This window comes from Colossoma macropomum, unplaced genomic scaffold (assembly GCF_904425465.1).
Source record: "Colossoma macropomum unplaced genomic scaffold, Colossoma_macropomum, whole genome shotgun sequence".
In the NCBI taxonomy this organism is placed as follows: Eukaryota; Metazoa; Chordata; class Actinopteri; order Characiformes; family Serrasalmidae; genus Colossoma; species Colossoma macropomum.
In genome coordinates, this window is record NW_023494803.1 from 13642540 (window position 1) to 13665537 (window position 22998).

At 43.1% G+C, this 22998-nt stretch overlaps 1 protein-coding gene across 1 annotated transcript in view; it reads left to right on the top strand.

Annotated features, from left to right (window-relative positions):
• The window catches only part of LOC118823420 (ankyrin-3-like), a 154183-nt gene extending 131271 nt beyond the window's left edge, over positions 1–22912 (top strand). Inside the window, 12 exon segments of the mRNA XM_036593014.1 lie at positions 374–2178; positions 2180–6254; positions 8376–8450; positions 10092–10223; positions 10603–10746; positions 15427–15517; positions 16890–17058; positions 17715–17795; positions 18574–18657; positions 19527–19587; positions 20130–20215; positions 20851–22912. Of these exon segments, the coding sequence (XP_036448907.1) occupies positions 374–2178; positions 2180–6254; positions 8376–8450; positions 10092–10223; positions 10603–10746; positions 15427–15517; positions 16890–17058; positions 17715–17795; positions 18574–18657; positions 19527–19587; positions 20130–20212 (6800 nt within the window). The 3' untranslated portion in view covers positions 20213–20215; positions 20851–22912.
• Positions 22913–22998: the final 86 nt, after the last annotated feature.

A 22998-nucleotide genomic window follows, 5' to 3' on the forward strand; every position in this document is an offset into this window, starting at 1 on the left:
TCTTCTTGCTGACGAATCCCTTTCTGACATTTTGTTATAATTTCTTTATGTTTATATGTAAGTGTTTTGTACAGTCTGCCTACATTTCACAGTTGTATTTGTGGTTTTCTTTTGCATCCTCTTTGTTCATTTACATTTATTATTTTCCAGGAATTTTTTTTTCATTTTTTGTCACCATCAACTTAGGTGCTTTTATTATTTCTAATGATGATCTATGACAACAGTTTCCAATTGTTGCTATTTGCTGGCACACCTTGACTAACCTTTCTGACTAAACTTCCTTCGTGTCTCTCTGTTTTCTCTCTTTTAACAATTTCTGTTCATTTTTATGTTACGTTCGTTAATTTGCTTATGTTAGAAACAGCTGAAAGAGGCCACAACGCCACTCCGAAAACCACGTCGCAGCCTTCTGGCTACGCTTACAAGCCTGTCTTTACGACACGCTCCTACCAGGCTTGGGCGACCAGCCCGCCCGTCAGCGCCACCGGACAGGCCAAGTCCGGCTTTGGCTCCCTCTCCAGCTCCTCCTCCAACACCCCCTCTGCCTCCCCACTGAGATCCGTGTGGTCTGTAAACTCTGCCTCCCCCATCAGATCAGTCATCGGAGGCTCACCTGCATCCTCCATCAAATCTGCCAGTGATGTTGCGTCACCGATACGCTCCTACAGAACCATCTCGTCTCCGATAAAGACAGTTGTGCAGCAAGCCCAGTATCCAGTCCAGGCTTCCCCAACCCTCCTTTCATCCCCAGGGAAGAACACTCCTGACTCTGTCTCTGTAAAAGGCCTGGCAGCCCTTTCTGCCAGAACCTCTCCGGTTCCTGCTGGGGGTTCACTTCTAGAGAGATCCTCCATCGCTATGACACCCCCTGCTTCACCCAAGTCCTCTCTGAACATGTATAACTCCAGTTTACCCTATAAATCTGTCATAACCTCAAATGCTCCATCAACCGGTTCCCCCATTAAAACTGTCCCAGGCCTCTCCTCAATCCGAACAACTGATGCTTCCAGCTCCCACAGGGGATTCCTCAGTTCCCTTTCCTCACCACTTAAAACCAACTCCAGCTCCAGTGCAGCAGCCTTGATCAATGGGACGGTTTCACCCACTAAGTACCGCTCCTCCTCCCCCAATTCACTAATGTCTGGCACCCTACAGGAGAGGATACAGGCTACAACCAATGCTGCCACCACCAGTGTAAATGCTGCCTTCGATGAAGTGGAGAAGACGCTAAACTCCTGCTCTGCAGGTTACGGCACACTCAAGTCTATGTCGTCCTCTCCATCTTCCTCCTATCAGTCCATCCGGTCCTCAGGTTCCAGCTCCATTTATGCCTCCCTTAGATCCCCTCCCAACTCCACCACCTCTGTTACGTGCAGCACAATCACAGTGCCTGTTTACTCAGTCATAAACGTTTTGCCAGAACACCAGTTTAAAAAGCTTCCAGATATATCCAAATCAACAGCAGCTCTCTTGTCCCCCAGAAAGACCATGCCCCCAGAGGCCAATGCCCAAACACAGTCTTCCTTTGCCAAAACTCTGTCTCCAGTGAAAACGCCTTTGTTCATGTCCCCTGCAGCCCTCAAGTCCACCTCCCCATCCCCTCTGTCCAACAGTCAAGAGATACTGAAGGATGTTGCTGAAATGAAGGAGGATCTAATTCGAATGTCAGCCATTTTGCAAACTGACGCAAGTTCTGTCTCCAAAAACTTCCGCTCTGACTCTCCTAAAGAGCATAAGATGGAAGATGAGGAACCATACAGGATTGTAGAGAAAGTCAAACAAGACTTGGTCAAAGTTAGTGAGATACTAACCAAGGATGTTCTGAGGGAGAGTAAAGCAAACATCAAAAACAGCAAGGTTGAAGAAGATCTAGAGGATGACATCGATGACATCCAGCAAAATGGATGGAGGTGCCCCCCTCGGTATGAGACAGTGGCACCTCAATCCAAAACAAAAAACATTCCTGACAGAGACTTTAACTTAGCAAAGGTAGTGGACTACCTGACCAATGACATTGGCACAAGCTCCTTGTCGAAAATTGTAGAAGCAAAACAGACAAGAGAGGAAGTGAGGAGAGAGGGAGAGGAGAAACAGAAGCGTGTCTTAAAACCTGCCATTGCGGTTCAAGAGCACAAGCTCAAAATGCCGCCCTCAAACATGCACCCATCCCCCTCGGAGAAAGGAGCTTTGTAAGCTAGCAGATACATTGTTTGGAACAGATGTGGTTCTTGACTCCCCAGATGACATCTCTCATGACCAAGATAAAAGTCCGCTGTCAGACAGTGGGTTTGAGACTCGGAGTGAGAGGACTCCTTCAGCCCCTCAGAGTGCTGAAGGAATGGGGCCCAAAGCTCTGTTCCAGGAAATCCCACCAGTCATCACTGAAACACGGACTGAGGTTGTACACGTTATACGGAGCTACGAGCCTCCAGAAGACTCCAAGGAGCCTGTAATGGAGGAGGTTAGGATGGCAAAACCTCCAGCCCGATGCGTTGACCCAGAGCCTAGATCACCAGGTGGCTCAATCAAGGAGAGAGTGAAAGCATACCAAGCCAGAACAAATCCAGAGGAAGACATGGTGGGCAAAGGCATGCGGCTCAAAGAAGAGACTCATATTACAACCACTACGCGAATGGTGTATCACAAACCACCAAGTAAAGAGGCTACATCAGAGAGACTTGAGGAGACCATGTCTGTAAGAGACATCATGAAAGCCTTTCAGTCAGGCCGAGATCCATCCAGAGAGATAACTGGCTTGTTTGAGCACAAAGGCAGCATTGAGGGAGTGGACCAATCTCAGAGGCCTCTGGATAGAGACTCAATGCCCAAAGTGGAGCGCATCATCGAGGTTCACATTGAGAAAGGAAATAAGACCGAACCAACAGAGGTCATCATTAGGCAAACCAAAAATCACCCTGAGAAAGAAATGTACATTTACCAAAGCAGTGGTGGAATGAAGGAGCTTCAAAACAAAGAGGAAATTGAACAGCAGGAGGAGCAAGAGCCTGAAGAATCCCTGCCCTGCTATTTGGACTCCTCCAGAGTGAACACACCTGTCTTTCAGGAGGATGACAGCTCTGCCCAGCTAATGGGTGATGACTCGTACAAAACTCTGAAACTACTTAGTCAGCACTCAGTGGAATACCATGAGGAAGAATCGGCAGATACGAGGGGAGAGTCATACAAATTTGCAGAGAAAATGCTCTTCTCTGAGAAATTTGACTCTTCTCATTCTGACTCGGATGAATCTGTGATTGATCGATCTCGTTACTATGAAGAGGGAACACACAGTGGCTCAATGAGAGAATTCATGCTCAAACCTGACAAGCAAGGCACAGCCTCAAAGGACAGTGAAAACTATGACAAGCAAACTTTGCTGCAGTATGCTTCCGATCCTGGTAGTCCTAAAAAGCCCTTTTGGACAAGAGCATCTGAAGACAGACAGAATAAAAACAGAGACAAAATGATATATGAGGACAGAGTAGACAGAACTGTCAAAGAAGCAGAGGAGAAGCTTAGTGAAGTGTCACAGTTTTTCCGTGATAAAACAGAGAAATTGAACGATGAGCTCCACTCCCCTGAAAAGAAGCATCGTAGGCCAGATGCTCGAGAGACTAGATCTGGACCTAGTTCTACCTGCAGCAGCCCTGAGAGATCAGTGTTTAGGAATGGAGGGAGTGGAGAAGAGTGGAGCAGAGATAGGTTCAGAGACAAGTATGGTGCTCATGACCGGAAGTGTGCCAGCCTTCCTAGCAGCCCAGAAAGACGTGCTTTGCTTCTATACAATGATGATAATGGAAAACAAGGTGACTGCTCATCAGCAAGTAGTGCAAGCGAGTCTTCTAAATACCACCAACCCTCAACATCCAAGGTTAGTTCAGTTAGGATGAAATTTGAAGCAGAAGCTCAAAAGCAAGATAAGGGGCCCCAGTGGGATCAAACCTCTGGATCTCCAGTAAGGAAGCTACAGGAAAGTAAATTGCCTGTTTATCAAGTTTTTGCGGGGGGCAATCTCCCCAAATCATCAGACACTTCCAAAGGTGAGCATAGCCCAAAGAAAGTTCTAGAAAGTGAGAGTGGGCAAACTTATAATGTCAGGAGAGCCCAAGCACTTGCTGATAGAAATAGAAATGTGTCAGATAACACCAGCCCAAAACATCAGAAAAGTGTTCACAGCAAAGAGCAAGATGTAGATAAAGATCGGAAGATTTACAAAACTTGGGAAAGTCACGGCAATGGACAGCATAAAACGCCAAAGTCAAAAATGTCTCACACCCTAGTTCAAGATGCTATGGTTGATAGTGAAGAGAACAGAAATTCCACTAAAGGAGAAACAACCAAAAAGATCATATATACAGAGCTAGTGATTCGAGAAGACCCCAGCAGCCCTGAGAAATACAGTGGTTCTCTAAAAAAAAACTCGGAATCACAAATTCCTGTTAGGGTTTCATCTAGTTTTATAGACCATCACCAAAGTAGTACTTTAAAGCTAGATTCATCTGTTAAATCTGATGGAGTAGGGTCCCACATACCAACATTAGATAGAAGTGAGCACCACTGTAGTTCTGATGCAAACAAATCATCTAGTGATGTGTTGTCAGTAGGAAATGCTACCATAGTCTGCAATGGTGTTGATAGTGACCAAATCGAGTATATTGAGAGAGTGAATCCTGGTGTGACTGCAGACATCAAGCCTCTGCCAGTTTATGTCAGCATTCACGTAGACAAACAGTACGAGAAGGAGACAGCCACTGGGCAGCTTAGCACCTACAAAAAAGTAGTTAGCCATGAAAGTCGAACAGTACATGAGACGAGGGGCGCATTCTACACAGTCAAGCAGAAACAGCAGTGTTCACCTCAGGGCAGCCCAGAGGATGACACACTAGAGCAGGTGACTTTTATGGACAGTTCTGGAAGAAGCCCTGTCACTCCTGAAACACCAAGCTCTGAGGAAGTTAGCTATGACTTCAACTCCAGAGCGCCAGAATCTGTAATTGGCTCCATAACTGGCATGCCCAGCCCAATACCAGAAGAGTCAGAGGAAGAGGAGCAACCCAAGACTTTCATCTTCAGGGAACTACCAGCAGAAAAAGCCAAACCGGCCACTCCACCAGAGTCTTCAAAAGGGAAACATGAATCACCTGGGAAAAGAACAAAAGACAAACGGGTAGCTTACATTGAGTTTCCTCCACCTCCACCATTAGAGACTGAGCAGTCTGACCCTGAAAAGAAAGTGTCATGCCCATCTTCTGAGGCAGAAACAGAGATGATGGAGGTAAATCTCCAAGAGGAGCATGACAGGCACCTCCTTGCAGACCCTGTGATCCGAGTCCAGCCACCTTCTCCTCTTCCACCTGGAGCTGACAACTCTGATTCCAGTGATGATGAGTCTGTCTTTCAACCCATTCCTCTCAAAAAGTACACCTTCAAAATGGCAGAGGAAGGTGAAAAACGTGTGAGGCCTCGAAAACCAGAGAGAAATGGTTCCCACCACAAAGAGTCAAGTGTGAATGGTGTCATCAAAGGAGATGATGTGGACTTTGAGCAGAATGGCAATGATCAGTCTATCACTGACTGCTCTATAGCTACAACTGCAGAGTTTTCCCATGACACCGATGCTACAGAGATAGACTCTCTTGATGGTTATGATCTGCAGGATGAGGATGATGGGTTGAGTGATCCCAAAACCTCCAGCCTCTCAAACGATGGAAAACCAGGTGATCGATCCTTCAGCCAGAGCAAGCTGGAAGTGATTGAAGAGGAAAGCACTCCTAATGAGGATACTGGAGAAAAAGCAAAATCTAAAAGCAACTCATCAAGCAAAAAATCAGACAGTGCTAAAGATGAAGACAAGATCTACTCCTTGGAGGGAAGGCACCCTGACAGGCAAGGGTTTGCGGACAGTTATTTCAGCTACAAACTTGAGGAGGAACTGAATACAACATTCAAAACAGTTGCCACCAAAGGCTTGGATTTCGACCCATGGTCCAGCAAAGGAGCAGAGGAAGGAGTATTTGACACTAAAGGCAAAGATGAAGATCCAAAGCCTTTTGGTTTGTCAGTGGATGACAAGTCACAGGCTACCACACCAGACACCACTCCGGCTCGAACACCAACTGATGAGAGCACCCCAACTAGCGAGCCCAACCCCTTCCCCTTCCATGAGGGCAAGATGTTTGAGATGACCCGCAGTGGCGCTATTGACATGAGCAAGCGGGACTTTGTTGAGGAGAGGCTTCAGTTTTTCCAGATTGGTGAGCATACCGCAGATGGGATGTCAGGGGACAAGGGCAAAGGGGGCAGAAGTGCGGGGGTAGGTGCCTCCCAAACAAAGGCAGGGGAGAGAACTGTAAAGGGGAAGGTAGAGGACACCACAGACATTACACCATCCAGAGGCAGTCCAGCTCAGGTCGGCACTGGCTGCCTGGATGCACCTCCATGCACTGACACTGTAGGCGAAACTGCCTCCTCTTGTACTGTCACGGCCTCCAAGGTCGACTCTAAATTGCGCACCCCTATAAAGATGGGAATCGCTGCCTCCATAACCATAAAGAAAGACTCTGGTTCCGCTGAACTGAGCGACTTTAAAGCAGATGCCTCAGTGAGTCAGATGCCAGAGTATGTTAGCTTGGAAACCCACATGAATGAAGGTCAGTTTGGTAGCAGATGCTCTGATTCAGCTTCAACTGAAAGGAAAGATTTCCCCTCAGAGAACTGCAATAACAACAATAACCTAGAGCCCTCCAGTGTCCAGGCTAACTACATCCAGTGTGGTAGTGTAGTGTTCAACCTCCAGTCATCCTCTGAACCCACTCTCCAGAAAGCCAGCAGGATAGAAGCTCAGTTCTGTAGGGTTTCCACAGAGACAGCAGAGGACAGCTCCAATACTCAGAGTCATCAGGGGAAAGCAGACTCTCAGAAAGAGATAGACATCAAAGGTCAGCCCAAGTCTAGGCTCCCAGTCAAGGCTGCAGGGTTCACCTTTAACAACCAAAGCTCAGGGAAGCAGAAACCTAGGCAAGCTGTCAAACCTGAGGCTAGGAAAGTGGACCCTGCGTCTAGCACACTAGAGCCCAGATCTAGAATTCCAGTCAAAGATGTCAAAAGGAATGGTTCCGTCAGTTCTTCTACTGCAGGGTGCAGGTCAGGGAAGCTTGGGGAGGCAGAGAGAATCGTCAGGCAGGTAGTTTCCCCCCAGCAGCCAACCAGAGACAGGTCATCAGGGGTTGCTTTGAGCAACTGCTCAGTTAGCGAGGCAGACCGAGCCAACCTTAGTGAGCTATGTAGGCAGTCGATCAAGTTCTTTCAGAGCGTTAGCGGGGGAGCAACAAAAGTGGCGGATCGCCTTTCAGACGAGGAGAAACAGACGCAGGCAGAGCAGTCGGAGGAGGACAGCAGCACGTCACGAAGCACCTCCCTATCGGACCCCTCCCAGTCCCAGCCCTCCCTCTCTGCCAGCTCCTCCCGAGGGGTCACACCCTCAAGGTCAAAGGTCACGAGGTCCGCGGGCAGTGAGAGGAGGAGGACTAGGCGGACAGGAGGAGGGAAGGAGGGCAATAAGGGCGCAGGTGCTCGCGGGGCGCCCCCCGTCGCGGAGATCAAGCCTAGTTTGTAAAACTTTATTGAAAACTTTACTTGATCCTTAGTTGCATGAGCCGTTGTGATTGACTGACTGGATTGCCTGTGGCGTGAACAGTAGCTGTCATTCTCTGTCATTCTTCTCCCATCTCTGTACTGTGTGAGTGTTACTGTACCTGTCCTTGTCGGATCCCCTCTTCTCTCTCTCTCCCCCACCTTTGACAGTCGGTGTAGCATGTTAGGGAGGGAGGGGCCACTGGACAGTCTGTCTGTGCAAGAGCCGCTAGCAGGAAACTGCAGTCTCAGTGTCTATTTTTCACCGTCAGTGAACCGTGTTACTGGGATTGTACAGGATGCCTGCATGCCTCTTTTCATCATCAGAAGAGTCACCCTCCTTTTAATGTCTGGAAAATGGCAGACCCTTTGTTTCTTTTGTTTCTTTTAATGTATACTTTAGTAGAGTCACAGTGATTGCCTGCATAGTTTCTGTAGAATTTCTATTCACAGAAGTATTCAGAGCACCATGTGTTTTTAGACACAGCAGTTCGCCATCTTGTGTGTGTGCTGTTCCTTTTCTTGCCTCTCTCAGCGAGTCTGGTACATTTTGCAGTATGATGCTCCCCCCAACACGTCCACTAGTTTGGAGTATGAGCTCTGATCGCCCGTATGCCCTTCTCAAGCAGCAACGTTTGGCCAGAAAAGGATGCAGCCACTTGTGTTTCTATGGCTTTGAATGGTTTGTGATTTTGACTTATCAATGCTAATAGTTCGTTTCTCTGGTGTTTTCTGTTTCCCAGGTCCGCAAACCCCTTGTGAGAGGACGGACCTTCGCATGGCTATCGTGGCTGATCATCTGGGACTCAGCTGGACAGGTTAGACTTGTTGTGCTTATATGGATATGGATTTCCTGACTTGGATTTTAGACTAAAATCCCACTGAGTGAGAACATGACTAGCAAATGTTTTGAACACTCAAAAAATCATCTTATTTTTCATTAAAACACAAAAAAGTACTAAAATAAGGTTCCGCCTCCCAACTACAACTTTTTATGTTTTGGTATTGAGATGAAAATGTGAGACATTTTTTTTTGTCAAAAACTGTAACTTTTTAGTAAAGTATAAAAGTAAATCTTCTATCTATACTTTTATCTATACAAATCAAAAATATCTTTTTAATAAAACAGTATTGAAAAAAAAATTACATATTATTTTCTGAAGTGTAAATTTAGGGGTTAGGGTTTGGGACAGACTCCCCCCACTAGAAAGAACCCTATAATTGATGACTTTGTATATATTTAGTTTATTACTATCTCTATTAATGCCTTGGGTTTAAATAGATCATAACACAATCCTTGTAAATATCGAAAGTCTGAATATTTCATTTTTTTTACATAATTTTTTTACAGTTGGAGCGCATTTTGAAGTAATCTGTTAGAACAGTCCTCACACATGCAAGTAAATGATTTAAGATGGGATATTGTGCCTTTTTCATTTGGATGATTTATTTGTTCCTAAATTCTGTAACTTTTTATGTTTTTTATAGTTTTATGGACTTAGGAGATAGTGATTAGATATCAATGTGAATGTTGTAGAATGTTAATACTTTGATGTTGCACTGCCTCCTTCTGGCTAAATGTGGTATTACACTGCAGCATTCCACGTTTTGTGAGAGTACTGCATTTTCCTTGTATTCTTAGTTCAAAATTTGGAATCACTTGTTATATTAACATGTGGATGTGGATTTAAATATTACAAAAATTATAAACTAGTCACCAAAAGGTATTTTAGATGTTTTTGATATGAGTATTTCAATAATTATGTGAACAAGAGGTGATTTAAATGATAAATAATACACCGTAATGAGCACTTTACATTCATTTTTTGTGACGTTATCTGTCTTAAGATTTGATCTCCACCACTGAAATGTGATAAATTCTGGATATTCATTTTATTAGAACTTTTAATTGTATTTTTTTTTAATTCATCTGAAATTAATTTTATGTTATTGAAAACGTTGATTCCAGTCATTTGAACTCTTGGGTACATAAATGCATGCTGCTGACATTCTCCAATACAAAGTCATTCTTAATGTTTAAGTGCATTGTGTAGCTATCATAAGTGTCATTATAGCCTTTTTGGTGGATCTTATATAATTTACATTATTTGTATCTTTACACTGTTCTAGTCAACCACCTGTGGAGATTTGCTGGTAGTTCTAATGTGCATATTCTGATGTTATTAACTGTCCAATTAAATTCAAATATATTAAAAGGGAATCATACTGACTACCAAAATAATGTGTGATGGCTGTTTTCCATCTAATGTATTTGGCTATTACAAATACATTAAACCTTTGATGATTATTATAAATTGATAGTTTATAGCACAATTTTTCCTTTATAAATATAAAATATTTTCATACACACAGACCTGGTGCAGTGTGCTCAGTAGTGCTGTGCTGTTTTGTGCTGCAGTCTGCAGTGTTGTTTATTTGCGTTTATGATGTGATTGCAGAGCTGGCTCGAGAGATGAATTTCTCGGTGGATGAGATCAATCACATCCGCACGGAGAACCCCAACTCCCTCACCGCCCAGAGCTTCATGCTGCTGAAGAAGTGGGTGAGCAGAGACGGGAAGAACGCCACCAGTGAGTCTTTATTCAACCTTTCTCTATTCAACCTACAGCAGTTCCCATTCCGCTTATAGCAATTTTAGCTCCACTCTTGCAGCCTCCAGCAGTTTAGCCCCACCCGTTCAGCCTACAGCAGTCTAGCCCCGCCCATTCAGCTTATAGCAGTTTTAGCTCCACTCTTGCAGCCTGCAGCACTGTAGCCCTGCCCATCCACAGTTGAGGTATAAGTGTGAATGGAGCTTATTTGCATAGTCACATACATATAAACTAAAGGAGCCTGTTGTAGGATTTGGGCCCTTGAAACATCAAAAGGCTGTTGATATTTACAGAGATGTGCGTTTTTTATTGAATTTACTCATCATAATTCCTCTAACACTGTGGCCTGTTTCTCCAGCGGATGCGCTGACCGCAGGGCTGACCAAAGTGAACCGGATGGATATTGTGACTCTTCTGGAAGGGCCCATATTTGATTATGGTAACATTTCAGGCACCAGAAGTTTTGCAGATGATAGCGCTGTGTACCAGGAGAAAGCGGATGGTAAAGTTTAGACCCATCTAGCTGACCCCCTCCCCCTCCACCCTCACACCCATCCCTCCTTTTCCTTTTTGTTAATCCTCCTCTGGGCTTCCGGAGGCATCACATGTTCCTGGATGGAAGGGCCTGCTGTGGTAATCGCTGTGATTACCGTGAGATTTTTCTGTCTTGGTTTTTCCACACCTGCCTCTTACGTTCAGAATCTGCTTCTTTTCCAGAAGAACATCGCTTAAATAAATGCTAAAAGGACCGAGCCATACTCACGAAACCTTATCACAGTATATTTATCCATTTCACTCAGTACTGATAATTATGTTTCCCAGTATAGTTTTAGTCTGAACATCATTTTGAATCCGTAAGAAAATATTTGAGTGAAAAAATGAAGACATGTTCCTCGAACTCTCTGTTCCTAATTTTGCTAACTCTGCTAACTGAAAAGAACTACTGCTAGCTATCTCTGCTAATTGAAAATAGCTAATGCTAGCTATCTCTGCCGAGTAGAATAGAACTTGAATTAAGAAATCTGGACATTTTCCTCAAACTCACAGCCTTTTTTACTCTCCATAATTTCAGCACTAAAAAATGCTAATGCTAACTCTGCTCATAAAAACTGCTTGGGTTAGCTTACTTTTCTAATTGAAAACAGCTAATGCTATCTGCAAATCTGCTAAATGAACATAGCTAACTTTAGCTAACTGTGCTAGCTGAAAATAGTTAATGCTAGGAAGCTCTGCTAGTTGAAAATAGCTAACTCTGCTGTGTAGAACAGAATTATAGCTCTGTAGAACCAAAACATTTTATCACGTAAAAATCAAAACCTCCAAAATCAAACTGTTTTTTGACCTCAGAATAAAAAATCATACGAGAAATATATGTATCCTTATTATTTTCGATATTAATTATAATAATAAAAAAATTTACTGTCCAGGCCTAACAGACTGCATTCTGAACTTGAAGAGCAGGTGATGTGTTTGAAGGCCCTGAACACATCAGTCCTGTTTTACTATTTGTTTAAAACACCCTTTACACTGTGTGATTTTGTTGCCCCCCTACCCGACCCCCCCTCCCCTGTATGCATGGGTCTGGATATGAACATGCATGCGGACAGTCGTGCAGGGTGAAGCAGCGTGTGCATGATGCTTCCACTCCGTCAGTGAGGAAGTCTGAACTTTACTGTAATTCACTCTTCACAGGAACTGTTACTGTCCTTAATGTCATTAATGGTTATTTATGTCCTGATTAATCAAATGAAGACACTTTATGCGACATGAAACATATTATAGTGTTTATAAGTGTAGAATAAAAGACTGTAAGTGTGCAGCTACTGTAATGATAATATAGTTTTCTATTCATGGACAAAAGATACAGAGATTTAAAGGAGTAGTCCAGCTTAAAATCTAATTTACACAGTCCACCCCAACACCCCCCCCCCACCAAATGTATTCAGTCAGTCGAGTCGTGTTTACTGTCTGAAGTTTATTTCTTTAGCTTTAACACTGGAGCTACGAGATGATGTTTGATTATAGTCAAGCATTTCTGACATTTTATAACAAAATTCTATTATATCTTAAAAATATGTCATAAAAACAGACAGACAAATAAGACAGACAGTCAGACTGATAGATAGATAGATAGATAGATAGATAGATAGATGGACAGACAAACAGATTGACAGACATATAGACAGATAGAAAGACAGATAAATAGACAGGCAGATAGATAAATAGATAGATAGATGGATAGATAGATAGATAGATAGATAGACATGAATAGATAGATAGATAGATAGACAGATAGACAGACAACAGATAGATTGACTGACAGACAGACAGATAAATAGACAGATAGATAGATAGATTGATAGATAGAGGCAGACATACAGACACAGACAAATACAGGTTAAATAGAGAAGCTGGTGAGGAAGCACTGCCAATATGTGAGCTATGCTAATGTACTTTAGTCCATGTTTCAAGATCATAGTGAGTCATACAGTGTCAGAAACCACATTATCAAGACTATTAGAGACACTCTAACACCTCCACACACTCTGACACATGCAGTTAGCACAGTGCTAATTGGTGGGTATAAGCTTCCATTACTCGTTAGCTACATTAGCCTCGTAGCTCCAGTGCTAAAACTAAGCAATAAAATTCAGACACCAAAACCGTCCTGGCTGATCCACTACATTTTAGGGGTGTTTGTATAAATGTGATTTTTGCTGAACTATCGCTTTAATGAAATGCATGCTGGTAGCCTGTAGGTGTGTGTGCTGGTTGTGTTAGAGTTGTGTGTGTGTGTGTTGCCGTTTGATGTGGTTAAGTTGACCGCATGCCCTGAGCCAGAACCTGCTCTCCTCCGCCTCGCTCCTGCAGCTGTCTCCTCCATCTATCCCTCGTTACTCTCTCGATGGATGGAAAAAGACTGAGAGGAAGAAGTAGATCCTCCTCTCTCAGCAGCCTTCCTCTCTCTCCGAATCGGAATCCTCCTCTCCTCTCCTCTCCTCCCTTGCAGTGGAATCCTTCATTCTGCTCCTACAGTCACATCCATCCATCCCTGCATCCCTCCATCCATTCAGCCATCCATCCATCCATCCATCCATTTATTCCTCCTTCTCTTTGTCCACCTTCCACATTCATTTTGTGTACCTGTCATTCACACTGTTTACGTGTGTGTGTGTATGTGTTCGCGTGTTTGAGCTGCACAACATGGACAAAACACCGGGAATGTGCTCGTATTGCTTCGTATTGTAATTATAATGTGTCTCATATTGTAACCATAAACACTGTACGTCCAAAAGTCTGTAGGCTCTAGTGTTTCTTCTGAAATGAAGGGTAATAATAGTGAGTTTGTGCTGCAGTAACAGCCTCTACTCTTCTGGGAAGACTTTATACTACACCAGGGGTCGGCAACATGCGGCTCCACAGCAGAATTAGATTTGTAGGTAAACAAAAAATAATCCTTCTTTGCAGTAAAATAAAGCTCTGCTGATCGTTCTGTTGGTCTTAAACTCTGGGGTTAATGTAGAACTGCTAATTCATCTTTTAACCATAAAGATCAACGCAGACTGCTCATCACCATAGCAACATTAACAACAGTATCGCCTAGCTAGTAGCTAATGAAAAGGCAAAGAGACAGATTTAAGACGAACATCACTAATTTAGAGACGAATGGACTTATTTGTGTTTATAACGTTTAATCTGCAACGAGAAACGGTCAAACACTAAAAAGTCACGAGGCTGAAGTCAGTTTCTCATTCGCCAGCTTGTTCGAATTTTCCTATTCCACCTTAAATGGTGCAGCAGTTACATTCTGGTGCCTCGGGCACCATTTAAGGTGGAATGGAAAAATTTGAACAAGAAGCTGGTGAATGTGAAGCTTCAGCCTCGTAAAAGTTGAACGTTAATAGACGTTTTACAAGAATCTGTTCTACTTTTATGTAAAAGTTTCCTGTCAGAGATGCGAAAAAAAAACGGCTATAGTTGAGTTTAAGCTTAAAGCAGAGCAAAGTAAGTCTGTATTTTCGTTTATATTTTTTAGTCTATACTAGTACATTAGCACATACTGAGACATATTTACAGCCAAGCTGGTAAGATGGACATAAAATGTTGTGGCTCCCAAAGTGGTTTGATTTTTATTGAAAGGACAAAATGGCTCATCTTAATATTTGGGTTGCGACCCCCGCACTACAGTCTTAAAAGTGATGGTTCTTTAAGGGTTCTTCCCTCAACATCTCGACCAAATAAGTATGCAGAAATTTTGAAAAATAAGTGGAATTCCCCTTCAGAGGGTTAAGTATTGTGCAGCTCAGTGTGCGTGTGCTGATCTCTTGTGTTCAGTGTCACCGTGTCCACTCGTGCGTATGTGTGTCCTGCAGGTTATCTGTCCATCCTGGCTGAACTGCAGGGTTCTGCCCCCCCCTCTGCCCCCCCCACCCAGCTGCCCCTTCAGTCTGACCCTGATCTGCCCCCCGCCTACTGCGCTTCCTGGGGGCAACAGCGCTTCACTGAGGGGGCGGCAGCGGCACACAGCCCCAGTGTGACCCCGTCCAGGCCCAGTGACCTCGCACTGAGCCCTCACACATACACACACACAACAGCTGACCCTAACACACACACATGGCACACTGCTGAGCCCACACACACACTCGCAGGACCCCCTGGAGCTCTGCGAGGTCCCACTCTCACCTCCAGAACATCAGACACCTGCTGTTCCAGCCCAGTCCGCTCTCACTGCCTCCACTCTCTCCAAGGAAGAAGCTCCACCAGCAGCACAGAGGGAGAGCGAGGAGAGGGAGGACGAGAGGGAGAGCGAGGAGAGAGAGAGAGGGGCGGAGTCTCTTGAGCAGAGCGAAAAAACAAAGCAGAGCAAAGATGAGAGTGAGGATCTACCACCACCATCATCATCATCATCTTCATCCTCATCGTCATCATCACCATCCTCCACTGATCATAAAGCTGAAGTTCCAGCCCAGGGTGAGATCAAAGGTGGTGGTGAGGGTGGCCCCTCCCCCCGTCCATGGGCGGAGGTGATGAGGGAGGAGGAGGAGGAGAGAGGGCAGGAGCGACAGCACCACCTGCTGGCCCCAGGGCAGCAACGGAGAGAGAAAGGAGGAGAGAGGGAAAGAGGGAGAGGGAGTGAGGGATGGTGGAGGGGTGGAGTTAGAGGTGTGTTCACTCTCCACAGGCTGGATCGGTGAGAACCCCAGCGGCAACATGGAACCGCTCACTCAGGGGCGGAGCCTCAGCACTGACCTCATCGACAGGCAGGACAACAGGTAGCACCCAGCCAATCAGCACGCACTAATTCATTAATTATCATAAACATAATTACAATTCCATGGTGCAATTAAGCAATGATGCTATACCAGATGGATGCAATATTGCAAAACAGTAATTCTGCTGGCAGTATGGACAAAAATTTTATCACAATATATTTTCCCATATCATTCAATTGATTGATAATTCTCAATAATTATTATACTCATTTCCTGTCATTAATTTTAATCTTGAATAGTATTTTCATCCATGAATAAAACTAAAGACCTATTCTGGTGTAGTATACAAAAATATCTAGCAATTAAATGTCAAGTCAACACATTTCATGGTGATTCTAAATGCTCCAAAAATCTCATATTAATGTACAGTAATATACTTTCACACTTCAGAGATAACAAGGTTTTATTATAACAGTGAATATATACTAAAATATGTAAACATATAAGAAGTATATATAAGAACATATATACAAAAAGAAAAGAAAAAAAGAAAAAAAATACTTTCTCTAATAGATAAAATAATCAGCAGCTAATTCTGCTAACTGAAAATAGCTAATTCTAGCTAACTTTGCTAACTGAAACTAGCTAACACTAGCTAACTCTGCTAATTGGAAATAGCTACAGCTAAATCTGTTAACTGAAAATATCTAACCCTAGCTAACTCTGATTACTGAAAATAGCTAATGCTAGCTACCTCTGCTAACTAAAATAACTAATGCTAACCAACTCTGCTAACTGAAAATAGCTTACCCTATCTAACGCTAACTAAAATAGCTAACTCTAAGTAACTTTGGAAACTGAAAATAGCTGACGCTAGCTAACTCTGCTAACTAAAAATAGCAAATTCTAGCTAACTCTGCTAACTGAAAATAGCTAACGCTAGCTTACTCTGCTAATTAGAAATAGCTACAGTTAAATCTGCTAACTAATAATAGTTAACTCTAACTCTGCTTACTGAAAATAGCTAACTCTAACTAACTTTGGAAACTGAAAATAGCTGACGCTAGCTAACTCTGCTAATTAAAATAGCTAGCTAACTCTGCTAACTGAAATAGCTAACTCTAGCCAACTTGACTAACTGTCCTGCTGATTTGTAATGTTGTGAGTAAACGTCTTAATCCCTGTCTAGAGAGTACACACAGCGCCACCTAGTATACTGAGTTTAAGCCATTGCTTCTAACACTGGACTGAGGAAAAGAACAGTGTAACCAATTTAGTGAAAATGCTTCAAACATGTTTTATCTAAACATAAACAAACAATAAACAAAAAGTTTATTATTGTTGTGTTATTGTCCAGACCATATTATCCAACCCTGAGGAAAAACGTTAGCATTGTTATGAATCACCAATCTTAATTAATTTTTACCTTTAGTCAGGAAAACTCCAGTGACTCTGTGACATCATCGTCCAGAGGGGATTCTGGGAAACCTCGTCAGAACGGCGAGCATTCTGAGACCCCGCCCCGCAGCACAGCGTCACAGGTTTCAGCCAACGGATCAGGACGAGAGGAAGGAACTCTGCTGGTTGAGCACAAAGTCAAGGTGAGATTATAACCAGGACTATTATGGAATTATGGAATAATGACAGATCATTACTGCATAATACCACCATAGTTTAAAAACTGATTCTTATCAACTTGCATTAAGGAAATAATTTGGGTTTTTAAGAGAATACTTCGACAAAAAAAATCTAATTTACACAATTTCCCCCTTATGCCAGATGTAGTTGATTAGCTAAGACATCTTTGGCATCCAAGCTTATTTAGCATTAGATATACAAGGCTAATGTAGCTAACAAAAATACCAAACTAACTAGCATGGTGCCTACTGCATGCCTAAACCATCACACTTGCCTCAAACTGTATTGGGTTGTTAAATAATCTTACACTGTATGACATTGTTATTTATAAAAATAGTCATCTTGTCCATTTTTATAGATGTTATAGATGTGTGTAGATACATTGGCCTTGTAGCTCCAGTACAAAACAGTACAAGACACCAAATATATTTTGGCTGATAAACTACATTTGGTGCAGGAAAAACGTATGCAAACTGTTCATTAGAGCTCATATTTTGTCCTCTTTAAAGTACTTTTATCATTTAGATAAAATCTTCTACTTTATTATGAAAAGTTGGATCAACCCACACACTCATACATGCATTCTTTAAGAGCTGTGTGTTGTAAATACGTTCATTAGCAGCGTACAGCTACAGAGTCTGGCTCAGATGAGGAACGCACCGTCACCACGCGAGTGTTCCGCAGACGCCTCATCCTAAAGGTACACACCTGGAGCGGAACGATGGCCTTGGGATGGATCCAGATTCAAACCCAGCCACCTCAAACTGATCAACAGCAGAAAGAAATGCTAATGTGGCCAGTAATGAATGGAAGCTTGCAGGACATGAAACATGGGCCTGATCCTGGGCTTGTGTCAGATCCAGTTCCAGGCTGGTGTGAAATAAGAGCTGGGTCCAGATCCTGGCTAGTTTGGGTCAAGATCCATGCTAGTTTTGGGTCCAGACCCAGACAAGTATTGGGTCCAGATCCAGGTCGGATCCAGGCTAGTGTAGTTCAGCTTTAGGCTAGTGTTGGATCCAGATCCGGGTCAGGTTTGGATCCAGGTTGATTTTGGGTCCAGATCCAGGCCAGTTTTGGATCCACACCCAGACAAGTGTTGGGTCCAGACTCGACAGGATTGATATCTTGATTAGTGTAGGATCCAGATCAAGCTGGGGTTGAGTTTGGATCCAGGTTGGTCTTGGTTTTGGCCTTAGGTTGTTGTGCCACAGCAGGTGCTTGGTTTGTGGGTTTTTGCACTTTCTGACCATTTAATCAACTCACTTACCTGTGTGTGTGAATTTTGTGCTTTGGAGTGTTTTAACCTTTTCCTGATTTGAACTAAAACCAGCCACTGTTTTCTCTAAGGCTCTGCAAATCCACCGCAGGTCCAGATTACCCACACTGCACTGGGTGGCCTAATTCATGCTTGCAGGATCAGTGTGGTGCTGTGAGGACTGTGTGAGTGTGTATGTGAGTTAAAGTGTTTGTTGCTACAGGGTGAGGAGGCTCGGAACATTCCGGGAGAGACTGTTTCAGAGGAGCAGTTCACTGATGAGGAAGGAAACATCATCACCAGAAAAGTAAAAATAACATCATTCATTCATTCATCCATTCATTCATTCACCTGCCTCTCACTTTGCCCTTTGCCTCTCAGTCTGATGACACCATCCTGTTTGTCTCCACCAATCCTTTCCTTTCCTTTCCTCTCCTTTTCCTTTCCCCCTCCTGTCCCCGTTCCTTTCTTTTCCCCTTTCCTTTCCTTTCCTTTCCTTTCCTTTCCTTTCCTTTCCTTTCTTTTCCTTTCCTTTCTTTCCATGACCACTCTAGTCCCCTCTCCTTTCTTTTCCTTCCCGTTCATAAACCGCTTCTATCCCCTTTCCTGTCCTGTCCTCCAGTCCCCACCCCTTTCCTTTCCTTTCCTTTCCTTTCCTTTCCTTTCCTTCCTTTCCTTTCCTATCCTCTCCTCTTCTTTTCCTTTCCTTTCCTTTCTTTCCTTTCCTTTCCTTTCCTTTCCTTTCTGTACCATAACCCCTCCAGTCCCCTCTCTTTTCTTTTCCTTTCCTTGTCCCCTCTCTTTTCTTTTCCTTTCCTTGACCCCTCCAGGCCCCTTTCCTTTCCTTTCCTTTCCTTTCCTTCCTTTCCTTTCCTTTCCTTTCCTATCCTCTCCTCTTCTTTTCCTTTCCTTTCCTTTCCTTTCCTTTCCTTTCCTTTCCTGTCCTGTCCTGTCCTATCCTCTCCTCTCCTTTTCCTTTCCTTTCCTTTCCTTTCTGTACCATAACCTCTCCAGTCCCCTCTCTTTTCCTTTCTTTTCCTTTCCTCTCTTTTCCTTTCTTTTCCTTTCCTTTCCCTCTCTGTTTCCAAGAAGGCTCCTATTTTCTCTTTTACTAATTCAAACACAAAAGCACATTTTCCATTCATCATCACCCTTGACATTCGTCTCCCTGAACAGGTGATCCGGAAGGTGATCCAGCGGGTGGATGCCCCGACTCCGGAGGATCAGGATGATCAGGGTGGGTCTCTCCCAGTGTCTCCCTCATCCTGAGGTCAGCACTGTCTGAGGGGCAGTGACATGTTTGTGAAAAAACAAAACAGAAAAAATACCCTGTCAAAGAACAGAGGAATAATCTGGAACTGCTGGGAAATTCAGACAGTTGAACATTTCCAAATTCACTTGTTTCACTGAAATTATTTCATTCATTCATTTATTCATTTACAGACTCATCTATACCTCAAATGCTGTAGATCACCTGACTATGTGGTGACCTTCTAAAACTGTTTGATCAAATTTCACTCCAGTCAGATCTTCACTGTTCTTCTTCACTGCTGCTGCTTCTGTTCCACCTGCTCTGAGCTCAAGACTGTGAGACTGAAGAGCTTTTACTGATCTGTTTCTGATCCTGCTAATGATTCTTCTCCTGATTTGCAGATGTTTCGTGCTCTCGGGCTGCTGTGTATTGTGTGTATGTGTGTGCTAACTGATCAGGACTGATCATCAATGGGTGGAAAATGAATAGCTAATTTTTTATTTCTCCCTGTATTTGTGTGTGAACAGGGAGACGTTTCGAAGGTGAGGAGAAAGGACGAGAGAAGGTCTTCAGAGAAGAAGTTTCACTCTTAGATGAAGCTCAGCATTAGCAGGTAACCAAGGTACTTCCATTTACTGTCCACTATATTATAAACACCTACTTTGCGGTTCCACTAACTGGCTGCTTTATTAGAAACACCCACTGTGTGCTTCCACTCACTGGCCACTTTATTAGAAACACCTACCTTGTGATTCCACTCACTGGCCACTTTATTAGAAACACCCACTGTGTGCTTCCAGTCACTGGCCACTTTATTAGAAACAGCTACCTTGTGCTTCCACTAACTGGCCACTTTATTAGAAACACCTACCTTGTGATTCCACTAACTGGCCACTTTATTAGAAACACTTACTTGTGCTTCCACTAACTGGCCACTTTGTTAGAAACACCCATCTTGTGCTTCCACTCACTTGCCACTTTATTAGAAACGGTCGTACTTCCACTCTCTTTATTAATTATCATTATTAATGCTTTATTATGCTTTAATTCTTTCCATGTTAAATGTTTTTGCCATTTAAAAAGTTGACATTTTTTTATCATTGCTGTTCTCTTAACATCAAACGTATTTAAAAGTGATTACAGTCAGTGTCTGCACCACTAGGGGGCGTCAACAGACTGTGATTCTTTTGCCGATGACAGTATCACTGTTTTTCTTAATGATGTTCTGTTTCTGTCATTGGGCTCCAGGTTTTGCAATTTGTTTCTCGTCCGTCTCCGGATGACGGGGCCAGCAGAGACGAACTCGCAGGAAGGGAAATATTCGGCCACTAGAAATGCAGCTTACACAGCTTTCCCGCGCTCAGACGCATGGTGTTCTGAGACACGGACCACCCCTCCCCCACTCTCGCATGAGCATGACAGCACACTCTCCGCCCCTTCCGCTGTCTCACTCTTACCGCTTCCTGGTTCAGAGGGGCCTGGAGAAATCCACTTCCTGTCAGCAGCGGCTTCTGGAAAATTCAGTTTCCTGAGTTGGAGGGACCTGTACGGCTACGTTTTTACGACTTTTGGGAGAAACTGCAAGACTCCTGCACTGACCTTTCTGGAAATTTCTGGAAAATGTGTCACTTTTCCTGGATGAATCTCACCTTTCTGGAAAAAGGTGTCATGTTTTCTGGAAAAATCTCACTTTTCTGGAAAAAAATCTGTCACTGTTCTGGGAAAATCTCACTTTTCTGGAAGAATCTCACTTTTTCTGTGCATCAGAGGCGCTGGAGTGGATCTTGCTGCAGCTTTGGAGGATGCCAAACGAAGACCAACACCGCCGTAACCCAACACACACTCTTTCTTGTGACCAAAGATGGCACAAAAGCTCTTTTTTCACAGAAAAAAACCCAAGGACGCTTTTTACTCGCTTCCTGTTCCTTCCTATTCGCTTTTCTTCCCTCACTTAGCCCTGCTCCTGTCAGGAGGAGGAGGATCGCTGTGGTTTATTTGTGTTTGTTTTAAAATGAAAACAAACAAAAAACAACACAAGGAATTTTTTTTTCTGTACATAAGTTAACATTGTGTAAAAAAACAACTCTAACAGCCGCCAGGCTCGGGGAAAAGCACGGATTACGGAAGTGCTTTCGACGTTTTAAGAAAGTTTGAATGAAACTCTTACATGTTGCTCTTGTATAATTGATTATTAATTATAGAAGGTAGGTTTGTACATGAAAAATAATGTCAGACAGGGGACCTTTCCGTAACAGTAAGAAGTTCTCTGCGAATTTGAACAGTTCCCAAAATGGGAATTTCAGAGTACTATTAATATTTTGCATGCAGTCCACCTTATTTTAAGTACCTTCTTTTATAAGTTTGCATTCAAAATAGAATAAAAAAGAGACTTTTTTCCTCCTGCGCACATACAGCGCTGAGGAGTCCCACACTTTTCTATTCTGAAGATCTATAAACAGTGTAGCTGGGTTAAAGTGTGCTGCCCCCTGCTGGAGGAACGAACTGAATGTAACTGCTTAGAAAACTGGCTCATCGTCCAACTATAAGTGTCTGACGTTGTAGGATTATCAGCTAAAACAGTGTAAAAGTCTCTCTCTGTGTGTCCTAAGGCTGTGTATTTGACCACTATAGCGGTCAAGTGTCCTCACAGGGTTTTTTCCTTAAAGGCTGCTGTGGTTTTTAGCTAAAAAAAAAAGTAAAAAAAAGGCTTTTATTTTACCTTTTTTTCAGGTTTCTGGTGAATATTTTCTTCCCGGACGTTTATAATCACATGCAAAATGACGTCAGAGTTAATCATGTATAAAAAAAAAGTTATTTTACACATCAGATAAATCGTGTTTGTCCCTGTTTAGAGCAGAGTCTGTGTGTTGCCGTGCACTGCGTTGATTTTTAGAGGTTTTTTTGTTAGCGTTTAGCCATTTCTTTGCTAATCTGATCTAGTTTGAGTAGAGCGTGTAAAACTAAAGCAGATTGTAGTTTGCTGATTTACTTTTAAAATAGGAAGTGATGTCACGGTGGCGGGGGGGGGGTGTGTCTTTCTACCTCCCCTTTACCTGTCAATCAGTCTGTAGGCGGGGCCTGGCGTAGTCCGTTTGCGTTCGTTTGGTTTGATAACCCGTTTTCATCCTTTTTAATGTAAAAAATTCTTACTTACCGAGTGAAGCCATTTAAACTGAACTGTATTCTAGCACTTTGGTTATGGAAGGTCTTCTCTTTTAGAAGCTAGCAGCTACGATGCCACCATAATGTTTCAAATGTCTTAAAAGAATCAAATTTAACAATAAATAAAGACATTGATTTTGCAAACCTATCCTGTCCTTGTCTTGTTCACAGATTTATGTGGGTTATTCTTATTAATATTATTATTATTATTATTAGTGATTCCCCATTGCTCTG